The sequence below is a fragment of the Coccinella septempunctata genome, chromosome 2, assembly GCF_907165205.1.
Source record: "Coccinella septempunctata chromosome 2, icCocSept1.1, whole genome shotgun sequence".
In the NCBI taxonomy this organism is placed as follows: Eukaryota; Metazoa; Arthropoda; class Insecta; order Coleoptera; family Coccinellidae; genus Coccinella; species Coccinella septempunctata.
The window spans coordinates 51,582,417-51,607,973 of record NC_058190.1 but is presented as its reverse complement, the minus strand read 5'-3'; the positions used below and the strand labels follow the sequence as shown (position 1 = coordinate 51,607,973).

Genomic DNA, 25,557 nt, shown 5'->3' with positions numbered 1-25,557 from the left:
ATAGAGTAAGTTTCAATCTTACCATAACGATGCAAGTAATGATAGTGATAGATTTTCCCTATTGGAAAATCATTATGGTTATATTCTCTAACATGACGTGTGTGTTAAGAGCTAAACGGCTCTGTAAACACTCGAAAAATGCATCATATTGACAAGGTCACCGCGTGTAATTGATTTAATCATTTCATTACAAGATTCGCGACGGCAAGTCTTGGCTTGGTCTTATTTTTAGTCTACTGGGAGGTCTAACATGTTTCATATTCCGCGAGTCAATTAAGGAATTGTTTTATCCAGACCATACGATATATAATTATTATGCTCTTGGAAAGTGAAATAACTAAAATAATTGCAAAACTATCTATTCCCGTGACAGGTTAACTGCATTCGTTATTTCGCTCTTGCCTAGCGTCCCGGTTGCATCTTTGTATAAGATGATATTGCTCATTCTCTATGGACGATAAAGTGTATTCCTCGGTGTATTCATAACAACATAAATAACCTGTTCGATCTGTGTTTAAGGCCGGGCTCCTTACCTGGGTTCCTCGATAAGTATTGGACTCTCCTGTAGATGCACGATTTTGCTTGTTTCGAAACAATTTAAAAATCGAAATTTTTTTTTACTAAAACGATACATGCAGATTAAACTTGCATACGAAGAGCACTTCGGATCAGTGAAGTGTATAGAAAAAGGAAGTTCAGTGAGTTCTCATGACAGGTTTCTGAAGTAGTGGACTAAAAGAGGTAAGTTCCAAGAAAATCAACTATAGAAACACCTGTAGAATAGGGCATTTGATTCAGCTGACTTTGACAGGACCGCTGAGAGGATTTTTTTTCGTCTCTTTGAATTGTGTCTCTATTATATGATAATGCTTCTGTCATGAGTCAGGTTATGAGAGCCTTTGAAAATCACTTCCATTTCGCATATCTGAGAAGACGCTATGAAAATTGAGATATGACTTTTTCTCATTTACTTATACTATGTAGTTGAGAAATGAAATCATTCATTTTAATCCAGATTCACCAAATTTTCTGAAAATGATACATCCCATATTGAAAATGTTTTGTCCTTTCAGATATCCTGAATGGAAACGTTCTTACAAAGTCTCTCATAACCTGACACAACATGGAAGCATTTATGCTTTTATGGCAACTAAAAGTGGACCACCCTGGAGGAATATCCCCAGGATGAATCATTCCAAAAGGTTCTTTGGGAACTCTAGCACTACGAGATCTTTATTGGATTCCTGTAAGGTTCTTGTAGCATCAATAAGCACCCGAAGAGAATGGTCCAACAGAAACTGACGAATGTCATTCTGTGGGAAGAAAAATTAGAATCCATATTAGACAGAGTGCTATTTTGATCTCATCTATGGTGGTTTTTGGTTTTCGAGATAAAATAACTTTTGAAAGGTGTTTTTTGAATTTCAGTTTGAGACCAGTGTCATCCATTCATATCAGTTTTTCGACCAATTCCATCCTTAAGACAGACCGTCTTCTGTCTTGCCTCAAGGCAAGCATACTCAAGGATGAGACATGAGCATAGCTCCCATCTCTCCCCGTGGGAACCAGATCGCATCAAATCATGTATTCCATTCAGTAATAATGGATCGCAAATGCTCCAAAAAAGGCGAAAGATTCGTTTAGGATCTCAATTCAGCCTTCATCGGCGTCTAATCCAAGTAGGCTATTGCCGAGAGTAAGATCGGCAATTGTTCCTCCACAGCCAACTTTCCGCGATACGCGGTTCCTTCAGTTGCGACCTGGTCGTCAACGTGTTATCTTCTACAGACTGTTAAAGGTGTAAGAGAGCGCGCGCGCGGCAGTGTCGTGAGTGTTGATATTTCGATCCATTTTTGGTTTTGTTCGCATTTTCCCGAGCTTTTCTTTCCTTGCGGAGCTCAATTCCGGATATTTATTTTATCAGGTGAGTGGAAACTGTACATTGGGGAAACTCAGAAAGAAAAAAATAGCCAACCGTTCCCCAAATTTTTTTAGCGTAATACGTAGTCCGGAAAACAGAAATTCGACTCCTGCTACTTTTTATATTAGAACGTAGGTATATGTACGAATTTTTCGAAAAATAAATATCTACGGATAAATCGATATGCTTAGCCATAAGGGGTATGAAATTTGCGTGTTGAATCAGCTTGAATAATTGTTATTCAAGGTTGATAGAATACAAGGTTTTAGTTTTGCAATTAATGAAGTGTTTGCATTAACTTTTCCAATATAGATTATAGACCGAATCGAATTAACTTTTAGGCACTATTCCTCATCATTTTTTTTCACTTATTGATCACTAGATCTTAGTGTATGACGCTCGAAGAAGGAGTCCCAACATTCAATTTATATCGATGACTTCTTCGCATTTGCATGGTATCGACTAATAATACAACATAAGTCCATTAAAGAACCGCTAAACTCACATTGCTGCCAAATATTCAAACGGCATTTGAACAAACAACATAAACCTACATATTATGTACAAGTGAACTATTACCTATCAGTTCATCCTAACTGAACATCACGCGAAGGCTTGAAATTGAGTTTTCAACATATCTAAAATATATTTTTTGAAGTTTCAATGTTTATAAAAGAAGTCGAGGATTTTATAATTTTTTATCATTTTCTACCACCATTGATATCATATCCATTCAAAGTATGCAACATTCTGTCGAATTGTTGGTTATGCATTATAGGGGAGTACCACCAAAAAAAATTTTTATTGCCTTCTCGCTCTCATAGAATATCTGCTAAATTTCTTTTCTGTCAGTTCTTTGGTTTCTGAAAAAACATTTTAAATTGCTTTTCAGGTGTCATCTTAGAGGGCTATATTCATCAATATGAAAGACACACCATTTTTTGGCAAGAAATCACCCCTTAAATATTTTCGCAACAATTATTAACATCCTGTATGTGATAGTTCAAGTATCTTTTTTACCATGCATTTAAAAAAATTCAGTGGACTCAGGTCAAGAGAACTGACCTCTACCACTTTTGTAACCACTATCCTAGAGATATATCCAGCAATGCTGTTATCTGTAATAAATTATAATGTTATTTTGACACCAAATCTACATACCTAAGCCCTGAATTGAGTTTCTATTTCTTTTTATACTCGGAATTGGTGAAGCAGTTTGAAGTCTCTCCTTGCTTTGCTTCCTCTTGAAATTCAATCGATGTCCTGAAAAGTATCATTCAGAAATGTCTTCGTAAATACTCGTTCGACAGCAGTATTCAATTTATATGTTTGCATAATAAGGTACTGACAAACCTAACGGTCTCCTGAAATTTTTCTATCCATCTCAGCGTACTCCAAGCCATCCAGTGCGATAAAGAACTAATAGAATTCAGATCATTACAAGTGTGGGGAGAGCAGAATTCGCTCAAGAATTAGCTAGTGAGTTCCTGATGCATATTTCAGATGAGAACAACTGATAACGAAGTGGAATCACCATAAGCGTGGAATTTGCTTATCACAACAAGATGCACTCGTTAAAGATAACGGAAACTGTGGATTAGCCTTGAAAAACTGGAGACCTCTGGAATTTTGCACCTTTGGTAAAAATTGTGGAGAGTTCTTGCCTTCATTACGATCAACATAATTATGCAAATTCGGATAAGATTTTTGGTTGAGTTTTTTCAATAATGAACCAAAAACATATTGAGACCGTCACTGAAACCTCAAATAACCCGAGAATATATGTCTATGATTCATTTCCGAATCATCCTCTTTCCCGTTTAGTGCGTCGAAAGGAAGAAGCTTTCCCATCCCTAATTCAGCTTGGATACGAGGAATGTATGACCGAATTGTAACATATCACTTTTAATACGAGTTCCATCAGCATTCATATCACCGTTATTGCAAGTAATAGACTAAAATTCAATAATTAATCGTAATAACTTTTTGACATTAGCTGCCAGAAAAGTTCCAACAATCATTGGTCTTTTTCTGTGTTCCATCCAAGAGAAACCATGGCAACGAATACAAATGTCAGTCAAATTTGATTGATTTCAAGATGTTCTCGCAGTTTTGAAATTCAAAAAATAGACCCGAAGATATTTCAACAGCATCGGTAAAAGTAAGTGAAGAATTATTACCAAAAAATTTATGTTTCGATATGAACGTGAGCATTAACAGTTTCGCGACAGGTGGGAGCAAAAATCCAGTTATTCTTGTGAGCCTATTTGTAAAAGTTGATATATGAAACCATCAACATTATGGATCAGATCTTACATATCACATTTAATACGAAGTTCTATCTGCATTCATATCACCGTTATTGCAAATAAAAAACGAAAATTTAATAACTAATCGTAATTACTTTTTGACATTAGCTGCCAGAAAAGTTCCGACAATCATTGGTCTTTTTCTGTGTTCCATCAAAGAGAAACCATGGCAACGAATACAAATGTCAGTCAAATTCAATTGATTTCGAGATGTTCTCGCAGCTTTGTAATTCAAGAAATAGACCCGAAGAAATTTCAACAGCATCGGTAAAAGTAAGTGGAGAATTATTACCAAAATATGTATGTTTCGATATGAATGTGAGCATTAACAGTTTCGCGACTGGTGGGAGCAAAAAACCTGTTATTCTTGTGGGCCTATTTGTAAAAGTTGACATATGAAACCATCAACATTATGAATCAGATCTTATAGAAGTTATCTAACTGTGAAATAGAATATACAGTGTGTCAATTTGAAAGAGTACCACCTTCAATATTTCGGCCTCATGGTATAATCAGAAAAAATGCCAAAATGAATCAAGATGGGTTAGTAGAGGGACATTTTTGTTACTGTGAACGTGATGACAGCATCCCCTTAGATCTTAAATGGAAAGGGGCGTTGAGTGACATCTTGTCATAATTCGTAGACCAAAATATATTAAAATTCGGCCTCTACGTTTTGGAAAATGCAATTTCTGGGCATGTTCTTCGTACTCCTATTTTCAATTAAATTGGTACCTTTTCTACCAATCCATTCATCTTGGAAATGATCAGTAAGCGATTGCGTGGAAGTGGATACGGCCACCTCGTTCACCAGACTTGATACATTTAGATTTTTTCCTCCGGTGACATTCAAAATCGGTTTTGCATAAAACAAACGTAGAAGGCTCGAAGTCTTCTCAAGAATTTTAGAAAAATATCGAAAAAATCTATGACGTTGAACAAAATTTCGCCACTAAATGAGACCCGTAAAAAGTTCCATTGATCGATCGACGCCATTATGCCACCTAGACCGCCAGACACTGCACAATAACATCCGATATTTATTTTATATTGTGCCTCGATGACTAGATACTATTCTACCTTTTCTACGCCGAACGAGCCGCTATAAAAAGAGCCAATTTTCTTCTCGGTTTGAACCGCGCCGGGATTTCTCATTTATCCAGGACGACCCACCCACCAATTTTCCAATTAGAATCACCTTGGTCGCGGAAAAAACGAATGGAACCTGTATTTCACCCACCCAGCGAGCCGAGCAATAATAAATAATGCCATTGAGATATTAGGTAGGCTACGGATTTTTATTCCGGTCGTAGGATGGCGTATAGTAGTAGGCCGATCAGATGTACGAAGTGGAGCTCACGATGGATTCACAAGAATCTGATTGTGCGATCACCCTTTTGACAGAATCGAATCGCTCTGATTTCCTGTTCAAATCAAGAAAAATACTTCATACTAACGACAGACAGAAAAATTTTTGAATTCTGGAAAAAGTTGTACCCCAGACGGGACTCGAACTCGCAACCCCATGATTGCCGGTCCAGCGCTCTGACCTCTAGGCTACCAGGAAGAGATGAGACAATATTTCTATATCTTCTTCGGTGTTGACTCAAATAGTGAGTAGTATATATTTTGATATCTTGACTAGACCTCGTAGAAGTCCGTCTTCGTTGAATCTGTCTTATTGGTATACCTCCAATCCAAAAAAGCTCCCAAACTCTCCGCATGCCAATAGAAACCTCGTTAGTCCTTTGGTCGAGAACAAATCAGACGTCACACAGCCGCTGTTAAAACGTTCTTCGGCCGATCTGACAGAAACGTATTCGTATGCGTAACCAAGAACGAACGTGGTCATGGTTGATGGCCGGTACAGCCATTATAAAATACGTTGTTACATTGTCGCGAGCGTTAGATGAATGCTAACCCGTTCTGGCCACATTTGAAAGTGCATTGTTCAACGTATTGTCAGGTGAATGGAGCAGTTAAAGAAGTAAAAGTTCCTGGTCTTGGACGTCGTCGAAGAACCGTAAACTAGAGCTGTTCGACGAGAGAATTTACATGTTTACGTCATCGAGATGTTCGGATAATGATGTTTTTGTTGGCTGCTTTATGGGAAAGTCATAAATGTTCATTTCCTATAAGGGGAAGAGAGCCTACTGGTGGATTTCAGTTAAAGGCTGACCAGAGAGTTTTGTTTTGGGAGTTCGATTGATTCAAATGTTTTGATGACGCTCGGTCAAACTGAAAACCAATTTGCCATGGAACATCTATCGAAGGTTTCACAAAGCTTGATCGATAATTAAGTCCTGAGCATTTTGGACAACATTCCTAAATCAAATTATGACATACGTACGTGGAACTACATGAAATATTAAACGCTTTGTAAATTTCATTGAATAAAAATGACGTCGGAGCATCCTAAGCTATATGATGTACATGGTATAAATACACTCGGTATTTTCCCACTTCATTACTCTGATTTGACGCGTTGACACTTGAACGTGTGAATTCTCAAGTGTCGCTAGATTTCTCGTGAGAATAGTTCAGAGTATACGTCTTTTTCTGGTGAATTAGCAAGAGAGAGCATCAATTCCTTCTGCACTTCTTCTCATTTCAGCGTCAGATCCACCACGGATGGTTCGTTGAACTACTCTTCAAACGAAACGATTAGTTCGAATGATCTTTCGATAGAAGGTTTTGTTTTCCGACCAATTAATGATTGGCTTGATAACGATTCGTGCAATCTAACAAGGCGAATTTCACTTCATCCTAACGGTTCGTCCTACATCATCGTCGATGATAAATCACATGATTCCTCTTCATGAAATGTGGTGACTATAAGATGATCCGACTCGTTTCTTGAAGGATATCAAATCCGAATTATGGTGGAGTAGCTACTCAGCATCCCCTGTAGTTTGGGGATTTACTCGGGTGTGTCAAATTAATCTAAGGGGAGATACCTTGGACCCTGTAGAGAACCTGTACCAAAAATTAGACCTGTATATAGGGGGAATTGTCTAGGACAGCCTGTCAGAATAGTAAAAAAAAAATTATCATTGTACATACTCGAGCGTGTCAGATTAAGATATATGTGGTTAATTGCATGTTGGAAAGTATACATTCTCTTAATCTGACAAGTTAAGCGTGACGAAAATGTATGGGAGGGCGCCAAACTTGCAAAAAAAACGTCACTTGTACATTCTAGAGCGCAGTGGCTTTTTTCCTTATATTGAATCTAATGATTCAAGAATAACGGAAAAAATATAATCTGACAGTTTCAGCAAGCTGAAACAATAAAAATTGGCCATAAAGGTCACAAAAATCTGTTTTTTCGAATTATCTCCTCTCCTGGGCTTCTAATTGTTTTCGCATTCATTATAAAAGTTGAAGGGTATAACATTTTCTACAAATTTTGTCCGAAGCAATTTTTTCTACGTTTGAACATTTCCGAGATATTTGGAGATAAATGTATCAGACTGAGTTTCTACATTGACCTTGGCTTTTCGCATGTGTGGCTAAGCTCCTCGTCCTTATCGCCCTCTAACTTGAAAACGGCTGAGAGTTTGTAAAATTGCTTCAGACAAAAGTTGTATAGAATTTTTTTATCTACAAGTTTTATAATGAATACAGAAACTATTACAGATACAGGAAGGGAGATATTTTACAAAAATGCCTTGTTATCATCTACAAACTGTCAGATTTAGAATACCCCTCCTGATTTGAGTCAGATTAATGGGTCAACACGTCTGCAACACTGAGATTAACCATCTGTATGAAAATCAGACACGCTCGAGTATGTACAAATAACGATTTTCAGAGGACCGTTGTGAACTTCCGAATTGTCAGTCCCTTGAATAGAAGCTTTTTTTGGGTCCAATTAATATTTCCTATAAAAATCACAATTTTCAACTCTTCCGAACGTCCAGCCCCAGATGCTGACAGCAAACTGTCAGATTAAAGTGGATTTATTATCAGAGACACATAGGACATATAAAGTATTTTAATCTGACACGCTCGAGTATGTACACCTGATGATTTTTTTTACATCTTTGAGAACCTGCAGACGCTTTCCCCACCGCTGAAAGTACATACATCATAGAACCTTTTTTTCTTGCTACCATCTAATCTTCAAAATCCACTAGGTCTCCACGACTATAATCCACGGTACTAAAAATGCGGTTTCTGTCGTTTGCGGAAATAAACTTTCACAATTCGAAGCATCTGATTCCGTTGCGAATTTCAGCATTTCTCGGTGAATTCACGAAACCGCCGAATACATAAGTGAGAACAATTTGCAGTTTTCCATCGGCCGGGACAAGTTCTCACCGGTAATATCCCACACCATCGATAATCTCCATCGCCACATAACGCACCGTCGGCAATTTCTCGGTACAGTACGAATGATTCAGATATAATTTTCCATAAAATTACTTCCGCTTCCCACCTCCACAGGCCCATATGGCCGGCCGTCTAGGCCATTATTGGAGAAGACAGGACCGCCAACGAAAACGTGCGAAAATTGCCGCTCGTCGGGAATGGTGGCTATTACATCACAAGAATCGAGAGCCTCGGTATTGCCGAGACATGTACTTAACACCTGCTACGTTGCAAAACGTATATAAGAGCGGGCCCGCGGTGCGATGATCCTGGCAGATTAATAAAGAGGAGATTGGATTGTTCTCTGGTTCTTCGTTTCCTATTCAAGCAGATTCCGCTCCTTGTCGTTCAACGAGATCGTGCCGAATAGATTTGTCGGCAGACTGTGTACGTTTTATTTTTCAGCCGATGCGACTTGCTGGTCTCGCAGAATTTTGGTTGGTTCTTATCTCATCTTCCTTACGACCTTGTCGTTGACTTTAGATTCAAATGACACAGAAAACGAGCCACATCCGAGGCAAACAAACCATGAGGGCCTCAGGCCCGAGCCATATTCGTGGCGACAGCTCTAAAAGATGAACCTATTGACATGAATTTGGTTTTAGATTCATTTATTCACTACGGATTCAACCACATCACAAGAAACAATCACATACAGGGTGTCCGGGGAATAACTGTACATACTCTTACCAGAGATAGAGTTGGACTAGCTGGTTACGGATTGACTATAAAAAATTAATTTCTAGATTTCCCTAGAAAGCTACAGGGTGATTTTCCAACTTCATGGAAATACTTAGACCATCATAAAATCCAAACTTATTGACGGATATTATTGAAAGTTGGGCGGTTATTGACACATGCTAAGGTCAAGTCAGAAAGATATCAATTATTTCATTATTCCAGGGCCGGACTCATTAATATTCATCTAAAGTGTTCAGGGCAAAAAAAACACTTTGTATTTCAAATGACAAATAATTGATTCGTTTTTTAGGAAGAAGCTAAATTATGCTTCAATTCTCGGTATCACTCAAAGTTGTCACATCAAGAATTATTTTTTTATGAATTTTTGAATTTGGTAAAAGTTCGAAAATTTGAATTTTTCACCATGAAAAGAACTGAAAATGTCATGTTTGAATATAAAATGCGAATATATTAGTAAAAAATTTACAAAAAAGTTCAGAGCTTTAATAAGCACTTCAATAACGAAACAATAACAAATGAACGATATTTCAAAAGTGGTTCGAAATGAAAACCAATATCTTGTATACATTTCTCTTGCCGAATTTTCAAATTGGACACAGCCTTTCGAATCATATCACCATTATTTCTCATAATATCGCAACAGTTGATTATTTTGTTCATTAGCTGTTCTCTCCACTGGAAGAAGTGTAACTTTGGTCTATATCATTTTTGTCGAACACCCAGTATACATAAGAATAATTTTGAAATATGCTTCTGTATAACCTATACACATCACCAAATTTTTTTTCAAAATACCTTCATTACCTCAAAGTGAAATCCGCGTCTGGGGTGGCCACCCAGTATATCAACAAATTATTATAGTCTTCTTCACCTTCAGTGACTTTTCTAAGAAAATTTATTATTTATTTTCATCCTGCACAAGATGACTATGTCCTGTTAAGGTAAAAAAATTGCAATTTTCGAACTTTATCCAAATTAAAAAATTCATAAAAAAATTATTGTTGATGTGACAACTTTGAGCGGTACCAAAAATTGAAGCATAATTAAGCTTCTCTCAAAGAAGCTAATCAATTATTTGTAATTCGAAATACAAAGTGTTTTTTTTACCCTGAACACTTTAAATGGAGATTAATGAGTCCGGCCCTGGAATAATGGAATAATTGATATCTTTCTGACTCAACCTTAGCATGTGTCAAGAACCTCCTAAGTTTCAATAAGATCCGTCAATAAGTTTGGATTTTATGATGATCTAAGTATTTCCATGAAGTTGGAAAATCACCCTGTAGCTTTCTAGGGAAATCCAGAAATTAATTTTTTATAGTCAATCCGTAATCAGCTAGTCAAACTCTATCTCTGGTATGAGTATGTACAGTTACTCCCCGGACACCCTGTATACTAGGATACATTGAGAAATTCTTAGCCTACTAAAGAACCAAACAAAATTTCGATGTCAAAATATTTTATTACTCAACATATTCTTCTCTTAATTGGATGCATTTCTTACAGCGAACCTGCAACGTCTCTAGACCTTTCAAAAAAAATGTTTCTTCTTGCTTGTTTCCTCCACAGCTTTTATAACCTCCTCGTTGGAAAAAAATTTACGAACTTTTAAACTTTTTTTTTAGTTGAGGAAAGAGATGATACTCTGATCGAGCCAAATCTGGTGAGTAAGGGGGGTGTTCTAGTAATTCAAACCCCAAATCACGAATATTTTGAATGGCAACATAAGATTTGTGTGCAGGGGCGTTTTCCTGCAGAAACAAAGCACCTTTGGATAGCTTTCCGCGTCTTTTCTCTTTGATTTTTTCCCGTAGAGTGGTCAGTAATGTCGAATAGAAATCTCCTGTTATCTCACCTTATCCAAAAAATCAATCATGATTACTCCAAGACAATTCCGGAAAACTGAAGCAAGAACTTTTCCAGCAGATTTTTGGACACGAAACTTCTTAGATCTTGGAGAACTAGTGTCGCCATTCCATCGATTGTTGCTTTGTTTCTAGATCGTAGAAATGTATCCAAGTCTCATCCATAGTAACAATTCGGTTTAAGATGTCTACATCGTTTTCAAATCGAGCACAGATCGAACGCGATGCTTCTACCCTTGCACGCTTTTGGTCAACATTCAAACATTTGGGGATCCATTTTGCAGCAATTTTTCTCATGTCCAAATTGACGTGAACTTTATGTTGAACGCGTTCGTATGAAATATTCAGTGCTTCAGATATCCGTTTTAGCCCAATTAGACGGTTTGATAAAATCATGCCATGAACTTTTCGGGGACTGACACAGAAACTGGCCTTCCCGATCGGTCATCATCTTCATTGGAAAATATACCTCTTTTGAAGCTTGCAGTCTAATTTTTTACGGTCGCATACGAAGGACATTGATCACCAAGGGTATTAAGCATATCTTCGTAAATCTGCTTACCTCTTAACCCTTTTAAATACAGGTATTTGATGATGGCTCGATACTCCAATTTTTCGATTTTCATAATTTCGGTGGACATCTTCGTTCTTTTAATTTATTGTGTAACTCTGGTTTACTATTTTGACCTCAAACTTCACACTGACACTTCTAATGAGTTATTGTTCGTTGCTATGGTAACGCAATATTTTTTTATGCATGGAACTGGTCTAGGCTAACTAGATATCAATAGATAAATTGCGTATGGCAACAACATCCAACTAATATGCAGCAAAACAGAAGAAATGTAGAGAACTCATACAAAATTTAAATAAATAAACAACAAGGGAATTGCAGTGGAAGGTTCACGTGGAACATTATTGATAAACTGGTATTGAATGCATTTCACCAGAATAGCTTTTGTTACAATCAGCCTTCCTCCTCATGACAATTGACGAAAGGTTGCAGCAATTGACAGTCGCAATCATTGATTCCTCCTTCTTTCTTCTCTTCTTCCTACGAATGGATTATAGCGACAAAATCGGTGAAAATATTCATCGCAGCTGCAATTCACTGAAGATCCAACTGTTTCCGATTCTCAACAGACCGTGACAACAAGCTCGACCGACTGTGGAGGTCTTCTGAGAAGCTCGCGTTTTTTCTTAATGACACCAGTACCAAAATAGCACTCTGATTCATCGTGATTAACCGTTACATCTTTGTCGCCAATCATAATATCTACCTATTCACTTGAATACATAACTAGACAGGTGCACAGAACGTGGAGAAAATCATTCTTTGAACGATTATGTCTCCTGTGAAATTTTCTACATGAAATTAAAGTTTGTTTTTTATTGTTTACTTTGGATGAAAATCGGGTTTCCCTAAGGTACCAAATTTGTTAATTTTCACATCCTCAACTCCTCTTTTCAACTTTCCATTTCGTCATCGGCGTCTGGTTATCCGACAGTGTTCATAGGTGATCTTGGGAGGCTGCTGAACCCGAAGTTATTGGCGGTTATCTTGCCAAGTTCATCTTCGTTTATTTCTTCGTTTGCTGCTATCGTAAAAATAACGATTAATGCAGTTATTGTCAATCTGTTACGCGAAACTAAGCATACAGATAACATCGGACCGCGAGCTAGGAGCATGCCGGTTTTAGTTTGATTAATAGATCCATTATATTTTCCTAATGGAACCGCGAAGTCTGTGTCTTCGGAGCTAACGCAGAGTGGAACTTGAAGAAAAAGACCCGATGTGTGGTTATCTGTCTGGCGGGGTTCTTGAATATGTGCGCGCCAGATCATACATTGGTTTCCTGATAGAATGTTTGGAAACGATGATTTAATAGGGAGAATATCGGAAATTTGTTTTCGATATCACTTTTATTTCAAAAATAGACAGAAAATTTGTGTTTGAAACGATGAAATCACCTCCATAGATGCTACCATATAGATTTCTTGAACGAAGATCTCAAGGAATGTTAGATATTTCCATATATACTGCATTCACATTTATTTTAGCAGTCGGTTGGCACTCATGAAATGTCGTTGATGTCATTACGCCGTTGCCACAACTTATATCAATTAATATTACGAAAATGCCAAAAGTGATTGAAAAAAGAGACAGGGTTTCATGAAGTGCTATTTAGAATTTAGGTTCGCTCATTCAAATAGTTATACCCTGATATTATAAAATCCACAATACGTCAGACGGTAGCGAACATATTCAATGTAAGAGGATTTATACTTATAATGTTTCATCTGAATCTAAACGACTTATATTTCAACTGAATATTTCCACAATCAAAAAGATTGCGAATGAAGAGGATGACAAAGAATTTCCTTCTATTGGAAGGCCCAAAAGAGTGGTGGCATTTGAGAATTTTATGTTTGAGTGAATTAATGCGAAAAGTTTACTGCAGGATTTTCGATGAATGTCATCGTAGAATAAGTTCCCGAAAATTGATTTTCTATTTTTCATTTGACTTGTCCTATACATTGTAAATGTCTTAAGGTACCAATAAATACCTAATTATTATTATTATATCAATGCATTAAGATGAACAGACACAAATACGCGCCAGTTGTCCTGCTAATTGTTTATTCATGTGAAATTTTGGTTCAAAGGTGAAGTTCATCTTGATTGAAACTTCCTTCAATTACTTTCACTTATATTGATGCAAGATGATTTTTGTTGAAAAATTTAACATTCTTGTCATTATTTGTTAATTTCTTCGGGAGATACCCATTCCCAACCACTTCAACATAAGCATTTCATCTTCGGGTTAATATTTTTGAAATCTACAACTGATGTAACGTATTCAAACTTTAGTCAAAGAAGATAACGAACATTAACTAAGCTAGTGCATATTAGGATATTATACTGATCTCATGTATATTCCGTGCAAATAACTGGATTTAGTATGCCTTCAATCAGTTTGTATAAACTTCAATTATGTTCGTCGCATATCGAACAGATTCGACATTGTGATAAAATACATAATAACAGAAACTTTTGCGTAGAACGGGCAACATAGCGTTGATTTAAAACCCAAAAATGTTTTGACAAGTGTCATAACCCCACATTTTCGTACTATACAGAGGGAAATGTGCAAAGTTCCATGGCCAACCGACTGCTAAAATAAAAATGAATGGAGTATAGATAAGAAGACATTTTCGCTGTAACAGATGTCATCGAAAATAGGCTAAATTGCTCTCCACCACACTCACACTACGCTCTATATACTCTAAACCTCACAGTTTCACCAACGCGATAAACTGTGGCGCAGATAATAACTCCAACTCCAAACGACTCAGATTTAGACCGTTCTGTTCAAACAAAACATTTTGCGTAATCTCGTGATTTTTGTTGCGAAAAAACGTTCCTTTCCAGTCCGGGACCTCGCTAATCTCATAATAATAATCTTCGACGCAAAATTCACGGTATACAATTCGAAAAAGTCTAATGGCGACACAATTATTAAGTGGTAGCGGTAAAAAATCAGCGTCTTTCAAATGGTGTCAGCAGAAGTCGTTGTTGTTATGGGCCACGAGCAGTTTGAGACTTTGAGTGCCATTTCCCATCACAAGATTCATGTGAAGGTTATTTTTCGTGAATGTATCAGCTCATGGTCGAGTGGAGAAATACCGCGTTTGGGAACTACATACATCAAAACTGGCGTATCTTCCTATCTTTGCAAAATCTTTCCTAAAGAACAGGTTACATCAGTACTATAATGTAAGGATTTGCTGTCAATAAGTAGAAGTGAGGCAGGACGCGTTTCTAGGCTTGGCACATGGCAATACGCCCTCACGTCAACGAAAATAATACCAACAGGTGTCCCCTATACCCTCCATTCATTGTCAGGCACTTTCTGCAACATGCTTTCGTAGCAATCAGAGCAATAATTATCTCATCACGAACATATAACGTGCTATTACTTTATGCCACAGATAAAACAAATTACAGAACGAGTCCGTAGTTTACCATAATACTATTCATAACGATATAACCATAATAGTGTTGTCGCTAAATTACACGTTCAACAAGGGTATTGCCGGTGGTTTTTAGCTCTTTAAACTGGACTATTAAATGGTGCGCTTATCTTTTAAGCCGCCTCGAAGACCCTACTTTTTTTTCTCTACGTGCACTGCGTTGTTTATCTGTGGAAATGGAGTAGGCTTAAGTATTTTCAGCGTATGGGCCGTAGCATTGATTGCTCCACGTTGTTATTAAAGCGATATAGAGCTGCTGGTTCTGCAACATCAATTGGAAGATTGCCTATCTGGATCGATGGAAATTATGGTCGGATTCCTGAGTTGGTCGCTTATGGGCTTTTACGCTGAAAGGATTCTTCCTTATTTTTCTCATTACTTCTACCTGTTTGTGAAGGCTAACCTTCGGCAGACGAACCTTCAAGGTGTACACAAACTCCACTTGAAAAATGGAGTGTTTGTCGTCTGTCGGGTAGTGCATCTTGGATAATTTCCAACAGTTTATCATCCTTCTTAGAAGACAATGTGTTGCCCATGGAAACGTTGATTTATGGCCATTCAGCAGCAACTTCTACGACCACGGTGCGATTCCAAAGCAGAAATCATGGAAAGATACCGGCATACAACGTTGAGAAATTACTTAAAGACAGAACGTATACTCTATTGTCATTTTCAATTAGCGAAAACAGTCGAATCATCTCCCTGCTCAGCTCCGAGGCATCGACGCGCGTTCATTCGATTGTTTAGAAGTCGCAGCAGATGTTTCCGATTAGCTCCGCCGCGGCGTTGAAGCTAGGAAAGGGTTTCGGAGAATCTCAAATGGTTAATAACAAAAGGTCGCTAATGCTGAGAGCGTTTCGATTGAATGGCGGGAGTTAGAACCTTGCGCGATTGAATGTTTCTTCGTTTTTGAGATGATACGGGTTTTTTAGAAGATGCATGGTGGCCTCTTTGAATTGAGTAATGATGGAGCGGCGTCATATGGTACGTTATGAGTCAAGAGATGATTCTGATATTCATTCATTTAGTGGTAATAGATGTTTCTTGTTGAAGTCAGTCAGCCAGATGGATACTGCGGGAAGAAGAAATGAATTCGTATATTCCTCTTGTAAAATATTGCCACCCATAAAGAAACTACTTCCACAGTCTCTTGGTTGATTCATCCATATTAACTTCTTCTTGAATAGGTAGATACACTAGTCTGATCGTTTACCTAAACCTTACTACCCAGTTGGCAGCCAAGCTAACAAAGTCTTCAATCATCATCTACCTCAGATGAGGTGTTTTGTGGACATTTAAGTTAGAATGTTTTATTGATCATCATCATGCATCTCTTCAGATCTTGCTTGGAAGAATCGATCGTTTCCAGGTATGAAAAAGGGTTTTTATAATAATAAACACAACGACTTTTCACTAGATAACAATAGTGAGCCCTGATGAACACCCACCTTCAACATTTTGACCGAGAGTTGAGACTATAGATGGCGCACTGGTGAGAACAACACTGAAAAAGGCCCATTACACTTTAAGGGCAAAGTGCGATACTTACCGAACGAATATTCACGATACTGGGTGTGTCATTTGAAATGAGAAAGTTGTGGGTTGCTTTCGGACGTCTAATAAGCCGTCGCGCTGAATCACCTTGTATAGACGAATCGCACTATGGCAATTCACCCTAATCAAAAAACCGTACCGGGATCAACAACAATTATTATTTCTGCTCGTGCATTTTTCAATTCAGAATCATCCCACAGTTAAACGGTCGTTTTTTCGAAAACATCGCCATTTCTCCGGTGAATTCCATCTGGTAGATCGTGAGAAGGAATAACGGACCTAGAGATGGATCAGATACGGCACCCAGCTAGATATAAATCATGGGAACAAAGCCATAAATCCATAGAGGCAAAAACGGAGCAGGAAGTCCGAGGCAGCGCGCGGCGCGAATCAAAATGATAAACAATCGTATATTCGAGATCGTAGTTGCCTTCGACAGGCGTTGAAACCGTCCCACGGAACGTCAGCAGGACTGCACAAAGATCCGTTGCCTTTAAAGTACACCAAATATTCAACTCTCACAGCTCGCACAAATGCGAGCACTTTTCAACATTTGCATCGGATAAAACTGGATGGCTGAAACAGTTTTCATTGAAGTATCTCTAGTAGTTTTCGAAAGATTGAATGATCTGCTGACTCATTTCTCAGCCAGAAGAAGAAAGGATGAAGAAATGATAAAATCTCACATAAACAACGAGTGATTGAACTGACAGTAATAGAAAATGACCCTCTCTTATATGAGGCAAGGCCTTAGAACATAGAACACATGCTCTAAGTGCATACCGCAACCTTACTTGGTGTAACATTCATACAGCGAGTTTCACAAAACTTTGATTGTCCGATCAACGATTTGACAGTCTCGCGATTTCTAAAACGAAATCACTGGAACCTTTTCATTTCTGAATATATTGAAGAAGTAGCAATTGAGAATCATTGAATGCATTTATATGGATCATAATTTGATGACAGAATGATATTCTGGACGATCATGACTGAATTATCGATTGAAAAGAAACAGACGCGTGTTCGTCAATCAAGCGTTGATTCCCCGATCAAGGTTTCTGAAACCCGGGCACAGTGTTTTCAACTTATTTCAACTCAATCAAGAATTGCTACTCCAAAGGCAATCCTCTTTCCAAATGCCCGCCATGACTACTGTCCCCTATCATCGTTGACCCAAATCGAGCACTGAAATGACCACTTAACGATGTCGCCGGAGTAGAATCTCGATCTTCTTCTTCTTCATCGTGGCATGCACGCGGCCGACGGCGTCCCATATTCTAGCAATCCTAATTTTTCTGATTATACCTTCCAGACGAGCCGTTGATTTTAGGTTCGTATCTTGAGTAGGACTTAATGATAAGCCGCACTCGGCGGACTTGTAGACATTCGAAAATGATTAATTGAGAGAGATGCTGCGAGGGAAATTCCTGTGGAAGTGGTAACGAGACAGCCTCCGGCGATCCTACTACTTGGAATTCGTGGATTACACCCGTTTTGGAATTTTCTGTAGGTAGGATGGAAGGACGGTTTCAATTTATGCCTCTTCTGGAAACGCGATGGATGTCACCTTCGGAGAAAGACTTCGTGAAGTAAACTATCAAGGGTTTCACGAGATTCTTCGATGAGGACAATGACAGACAGAAATCATCATCACTATATCTATTTTTTTCGTAATTCTGCTGTGAGTTTTGTTGTGCAGGGTAAGACAATCTTCAAGTAATCAGTGTCAGACTGAATGAACACTTGAATTCATGCAAAATACACTGAATATCGACCGTCAGCTCAATCAAATCCTCGATCGAGTTTCACTTCGAGTGTCTATCCCGACCATACATCACATAAAACTGTCAATTAATCAGATCTACGGCTCTCCCCTCAAAACATGACAAACTTGATGACGTCCAATATTTGCCCTCCACGTTCAGCTCAACGAGGAACTCCAAACATCGAATCGACAAAGCATGATGAAATTGAAGATATTGTGGGATACTGAAACAAGTTCCTTTTGAGTTCTTCGCGAACTTTGTGATGAATGCGCTCGCTTCCGCATGGTCAGGCAGTGGCAGGTTGGGACTACGTCAAGCCAGGTGCCGGTCTGGCTGTTCCGTTCATTGACGGGAACTAAAACAACCAGAGCAGGCTTTGGAAGAACACCTGGAGCTCTGTATGTATTCTAGAGTAGGCTACAAGGAATGTCTGGAATCTGCGGAAGGTGATTTATGTCTTGAGTAGCCCCAGTTATTTCCAGACCCGAATCCGGTTGATTTTTCGAGATTTTAGGTCATTGATTTGAAGAAGACTGGATTATTCCTGTTGTATTCCAGGGTTAGCTTGAGTGTAACAAATTAACCAAGCCTGAGAATACTAGGGTTACTTTTATCACTTATTCGGACATTATGGGACTGATCCGATCAGCGTCTTCAGTTCATCTGCTACTTCATTGTCTGTTTTACTTTCTTGCTTGTCTCCTCAATCCCTTGATTGGGTCCCTTGATTGATTTGGTACCCTTGCAGAATAGGGATAGAATTAATGTATAATTTATCGACTTTGTGTGGGTACTACGATAAAAGTTCAATCGAATTTCAGTTAGTAATATCTCATCTGAATCAATGTTTTCTTGGATGAATTAGAATTTCAGAATGATAGGTATATCAATGTTTATGTGTTTATTCTCATGTTTGTTTGAAAATATTGGTCAAAATAATTCACTGAAATATTCATAATACAGCATATAATTTAATGATATCATAATAAATCCACCCAAAACTCGTAAAAAACTAATACCTATACATCTACAATAAAACAGAAACATCACGAACTCAACGCAGTATTGAAGCCCCTTTCACTAACCTCAAAAATATCACCAGTAAAAAGACTCGTTCCAAAAATCTGTTACAGATTTGAACAAACAGTTCCCGTTTTTGACAAAATCGATGGTTCTAGTCAAAGCTGTGTTTTTTGGGGGAGTTCCTTCATCCGTATAATACTCAAGTACCGTTTTATCCGTTGTACCTTCGATCAAGTCTTTCAAAACCTCCTCTCCACTTATCAAGTCCTTGGTTACGATCATGGGGGTCATTTTGCAAATTTCCAGAATTTTCACTGCCAGAGATTGTATACTGGTGTTTTGACAGAGTCGAATCGTACATCGCTTTCTTTCCAAGTCGATCAAGAAGGAAATGACTCCGCTTGTTTTCACCAGCATCCTGTCCAGTCTTTTCTTGTTGGTATTGTTCAGTTCTTGAATCTGTAAGAGATACACAGTGTTCCTCTTCTGATTCTGAGTTTTATTAGATCTACTTCTGGTTCCAAAAGCAGGAGGAGCAGTTGATCGCAGTATATCCACCAGTTCTTCAGCTCTATTACTCAGTTGGTAATCTTTGTTTCTTCTCTTCAAAGATAATGATTGCAGCGCCTCATAAATTCCAAATGTTGAAAGGATAGTTGAGTGAGTGCTTTCGTTCGATATGAAATTTTCTAGAATGTCCAATGATAAGCTAACAACGGTCGCATCTTTTTCTTCAAGCAGGGTCGCAGGATATAGTAGGGGGGTTTTTTCTTGGAGCAGAGCCTCGTGGTTTTCCGCAGTTTGGCTCAGGTTTTTGTAAGTTTTGAGGGTTATTAGACATTCTGTTCTAGATCTATTTTCTGTATTGATATCACTGCGACATGTCATTTTTTATTTGAGTGATGTCAGTTCGACATACATCGATTTTACTTTTTTTATCATCGAAAATAGTTATCCATTCATTGGCATTTTACTGAATATTTTCATGGTCATTAGGTATACTCCATTCACTTTTATTTTAGCACTCGGTTGGCCATGGAAATTTGACACATTTCACTCTGTATAGTACGAAAATGTGGGGTTATGACGCTTGTCAAAACATTTTTGGGTTTTAAATCAACGCTATGTTGCCCGTTCTACGTAAAAGTTTCTGTTATTACGTATTTTATCACAATGTCGAATCTCTTCGGAAAATATGTGACGAACATAATTGAAGTTTGTACAAACTGATTGAAGGCATACCAAATCCAGTTATTTGCATGGAAAATACAAGAGATCAGTATAATATCATAAAATGCACTAGCTTGAGGAGTGTTCATGTTCGTTATCTTCTTTGGCTAAAATTTGAATACGTTACATCAGTTGTAGATTTCAAAAATATTGAGCCGAAGATGAAATGCATGTGATGCAGTGGTTGGGAATGGGTATCTCCCGAAGGAATTGACAGATAATGACAAGAATGTTAAATTCTTCAGCAAAAATCATCTTGCATCAATATAAGTAAAAGAAATTAAAGGAAGTTTCAAGTCAAGATGAACTTCACCTTTGAACACAAATTTCACATGAATAAACAATTAACAGGACCACAAACGCGTATTTGTGGCTGTTCATCTTAATACATTGATATAATAATAATAATTAGGTATTTATTGGTACCTTCAGACATTTACAATATATAGGACAAGTCAAATGAAAATTGAAAAATCAATTTTCGGGAACTTATTCTACGATGACATTCATCGAAAATCCTGCAGTTAACTTTTCGCATTAATTCACTCAAACATGAAATTCTCAAATGCCATCGCTTTTTTGGGTCTGCCAATAGAAGGAAATTCTTTGTCATCCTCTTCATCCACAATCTTTCTGATTGTGAAAATATTGAGCTGAAATATAAGTCGTTTAGATTCAGATGAAACATTGTATAAATTCACTTAGATACATTGAATATGTTCGCTACCGTCTGACGTATTGTGGATTTTAGAATATCTTGGTATACCTATTTGAATGAGCGGACCTGAATGCTAAATAGCATTTCCTGAAACCCTGTCTTCCCTTTTCTCAATCACTTTCGGCATTTTCGTAATAAAAATTGATAATAGTTGTGGCAACGGCGTTATGACATTAACGACATTTCATGAGTGCCAACCATACACCGTTCTGGTTACAAAAACTTGAGGAAATCATTTCATGGCCAACAGACTGCTAAAATAAATGTGAACGGAGCATATTTGACAATTTCGATCCAGAGCAAAGTCAACTCGATTTTGCAGTTTCGATAAGATGCAATCTATCCTTCTTCCTCTCTCTGTTGCACCGGCCCCACCTCGCGTGGGTGCAAATCGATGCACCACCTTATTAAACACGTCTTCCGAGGAAACAACACCGAATCCCGTTACTTTCTCATGGAAGACTAGATCGCCGTAGAACCCCTCACGTGAGTTACAGTTACTTAACCCCTTTGCCCCCGGCACCCTCGCTCGTGCATACCGAGTGGTCGATTAATTACGCCATCACTTTGAATAATTATCATTAACCAGTCGAGTGCGCCGGAGAGAGAGCAAAAATTACCCGGTCACGTGGTCCGCCTGCCCGCTGAACGCATTTTCTTCAATCCGTTCTTATCTGGCGGTGTCACGTTCGTTGCTCGGACGTGGTGAAATGGAATTTTATCCCGGGGGACAGTGGCGGGCTTGGGGTTCTCTTCCGCCACTTGATTTCTTCGGTCTTTTTCTCCCTCGGTCATTTTTCGGATTTTTGTTGGGACACCCTGTGTATGCAAGTCTACATGGTTTTCTCTTGATGGTGGAGACTCTGCACTATGTCTGTGTATGTATGGTCTATAAAGCAACCAATTGAAATGAAAACGTCCTTGCAACAAGTACCAATTTGACATGCTAAGGCTGTCGTTGCTCAAAATCCTGATTAAGATACTTCAAAAAATGTTCCGAATAATTGAGAAAAAATGGAGAATATCATCAAGATCTTTAGTATTCGAATCTGTAGATGATTTGTTGTTTGTTGTATTCGCATTCAAACTGCACAGTTTCATACACCATCGTACAATCTCTGTTTATGACATGTGCTATCATTAAATTTTTCAATGAACACTTTTCTGAATGTAGATCGTTCTTCATCGCATTAATATTTTTTGCAGGTGAGTCTCCATGCATCACTAAGCATATAATTGCTTCCTCGTACCGTGGGTGGATGTTGGTGAGTAATTCGATTAAATTAATCAATTTGCATTAATATTGTGTAATGTGGTAATGATTTTCGTTCACGGCTGTACGATGATTCGATGAAATACAGCACAGGATCTTTGATAAACTGACTCCCAATAGATTTCATACAGAATCATGAGAATCATTGTGATTCAATAGCCAGTTAGTATTAGGTGTGTAAGTAAGAAAAAATCAATCATTTCAAAGAACATATTGGAACGACTGAAAAATTTCTGAAAGTAGTAGGGAAAACTGCTTTCTCAACACAATCTGCATAGAAAAGTTCATTGAAGATGATGTTTTCTGTGAGTTTCGAAAAATAATCGATGATAATGTTTCATAGAGGAATGGAAGTCGAAGTACCCTGCAAATTTAACGAAAAGGCTCATTTGTTCTCTATTCTCTCTATTTTCCCTTCAAAACATACAGTTTTAAATTCTGGTGGGGCATCAAATCTTAATGGACCTTCCTACAACCGGCCCTTGGACTCATCATGGCTCACACAATTGTAGAGATTCAACAGTAGCTACACCGTGTGAGAAAGTTGGTTATACAAGGTAAATCTGCAAGGTGTCGTGCAATATTTCTAGGTTTCCCAATCGATGTGCGATTTACTTACTTTATGGGACATATTATTCAAGATAACCATGTTTTAAGGGTGGACAGGCAACCTGAGACGCCCGATATTATGAACGGTTGTGGAAAAAATTTGAGGGGTAATTCCTCGACAAAAATTAGTGATACGTCATTCTTTTCGTGAAAACTCAACAGTAGATTCGGATGGAGCAGAGTGAAGTAGAGTAGAGTAGAGTAGAGTGAAGTAGAATAGAGTAAAGAGGGGTAGACATTGAACTCTAAAAGAACTCTTTTAGAGTTCAACTCTAAAAGAACTCTTTTAGAGTTCAATGGGGGTAGAGTAGCGTATAGTAGAGTGGAGTATAGTAGAGTAGTGTATAGTAGAGTAGAGTAGAATATAGTATAGTGGAGTAGGGTAGAGTAGAGTAGAATATAGTAGAGTAGCGTATAGTAGAGTAGCGTATAGTAGAGTAGAGTAGAGTATAGTATAGTAGAGTAGAATAGAGTGGAGTATAGTAAAGTAGAGTAGAGTATAGTGGAGTAGAGTATAGTGGAGTAGAGTATAGTGGAGTAGAGTATAGTAGAGTACAGTAGAGTAGAGTATAGTAGAGTAGAGTATAGTAGAGTAGAGTAGGGTAGAGTGGAATAGAGGAGTACAATGGGTGGAATAGAGTGAAGTTCCGTGTGGTTGGGGTTGCAAGACTTAGGATTGAAGTGATATTGTTGTGAATTTGATCTTGATTTCAATATTCATTTCGTTTCCTATCCTGTATGTTTCGTTTTGAGAGACACACCCTTCATCTAATAAGCCTAGTGAAACTAGTCATTAAGTAATGAAAATTCGAATTCTGAATTTAGGATACACGCATTGATGTTTATTTGTATTGAGTTTGAAGCCTTTAGTAGCCTCTATTAGCAGGCCTCATTCCCGAAAGAGGCTCGTTCTGGTGAAAACTTATATTTTTTTCCCGTTTTCTCCTGAAATATTTCTAATATGGTGAATGAAGAAGCAATGTTTAAAATTCATCGATGACATCTCGCAGGACCAAAACGTCGCGATCCTCCAGGAAGCCGTGGCGTCTCCTCCGTTGACCCGGGCTTCGTTTTCCTCACCTGCCGGTGACCTAGGGGAGGTCGCGCGTTTCGCCGTGACGCAACGAGCTGTAACTCATTTCATCTGCATCCGTTCCGACGACGAAGAACGCGGGAGCCGGCACTTTTGCCACGCTCCGATTGCGGTACTCTTGCAGAACAAATACCGTCGCACGGCGCGCGTTCTATTCAGGACGAAATCGTGACAATGAACTAATATCGGCCACGCCGCGAACCGAACGGTACACGAAAATTAACGGCCGCTGGGAAAACGGACGAGCGCGCGAACGGCAGCGGCGGCGCCTCTATTTTCCGGGCTGAAATCCGGAAAGGGGCGATTTGTTCCTCGTCAATCAGGGTGCCACTGGTCATCAAATTTCTTTACCAGCGATGTAACATCATATCACCCCGATCCTCCCCTCAGAAGTTCTGTGAGCTTGTGTGAGGTGTTCTGTGTAGGCCTTGTTACTGTGTCCTTACGCCACCTTAGGCACAACACTGTTAATTTTAAGCCAACAGTAAATGGTGGCCCCGTACCCATGTACCCGTATCAACTAGAAAATTTTTTCCCTAGCTCGGGATCGAACTCGGTACCTTGCGGTATACTAAGCCGAAGTGCGACCCCTCAACCACCAAGCCACGGACGCTAGGATAATTGGGTGTGTTAAACGACAACCCTAAGCTTCTGTGCCAGAAATGGCTACAATTTTTGTTGCTTAGGAAGATTGGGTCATTTAGGAGAAAAGTGTTATCAACATAATCGAATGGATCATACTCAGCCACGAAAGATTAATCCATTTCTGTCCTATAAAGTTCAAGTAGTTGTTTGAGAACTCAGCAACCAAGGCAAACTCCCTAATTATACACGAATAGCTGCGTAATTCAAACAAAAATTGAACCTGTTAGTGCATTTTTCTATTAGATAATCAATACAGAATGTCAGCTCATTAATCAGGTTATACGGCTGAATGAATGTAGAATTTTCAGATGAATAAAACGCAGGTGAAAAACTAACTACCTCAATATTGTATTTCTGTACAGGCCCTTGAATGGCTGTTTTAACCTAGTTAACCTGTCGATGAGCCTCGATGATGTACAATTGGGAAGGTAGTAGAA

The 25,557-nt window shown here is 38.4% G+C and overlaps 2 protein-coding genes across 3 annotated transcripts in view; one reads left to right on the top strand and one right to left on the bottom strand.

Moving 5' to 3' along the window:
• Positions 1 to 1,685: 1,685 nt before the first annotated feature.
• LOC123306388 (calponin homology domain-containing protein DDB_G0272472) overlaps positions 1,686 to 25,557 on the top strand; it is a 147,887-nt gene continuing 124,015 nt past the window's right edge. The window contains exon 1 of one of the 2 annotated variants that reach the window (XM_044888367.1): positions 1,686 to 1,924. The gene's annotated coding sequence lies outside the window, so the exon portion shown is untranslated. The remainder of the gene's footprint in view (positions 1,925 to 25,557) is intronic. The other variant, XM_044888366.1, reaches the window with a different exon arrangement.
• On the bottom strand, positions 19,416 to 20,458 carry LOC123306390 (armadillo repeat-containing protein 1-like). The gene has a single exon (XM_044888368.1). It carries the CDS (start codon positions 20,438 to 20,440, stop codon positions 19,625 to 19,627), a length of 816 nt encoding a protein of 271 aa, XP_044744303.1. The 5' UTR covers positions 20,441 to 20,458; the 3' UTR covers positions 19,416 to 19,624.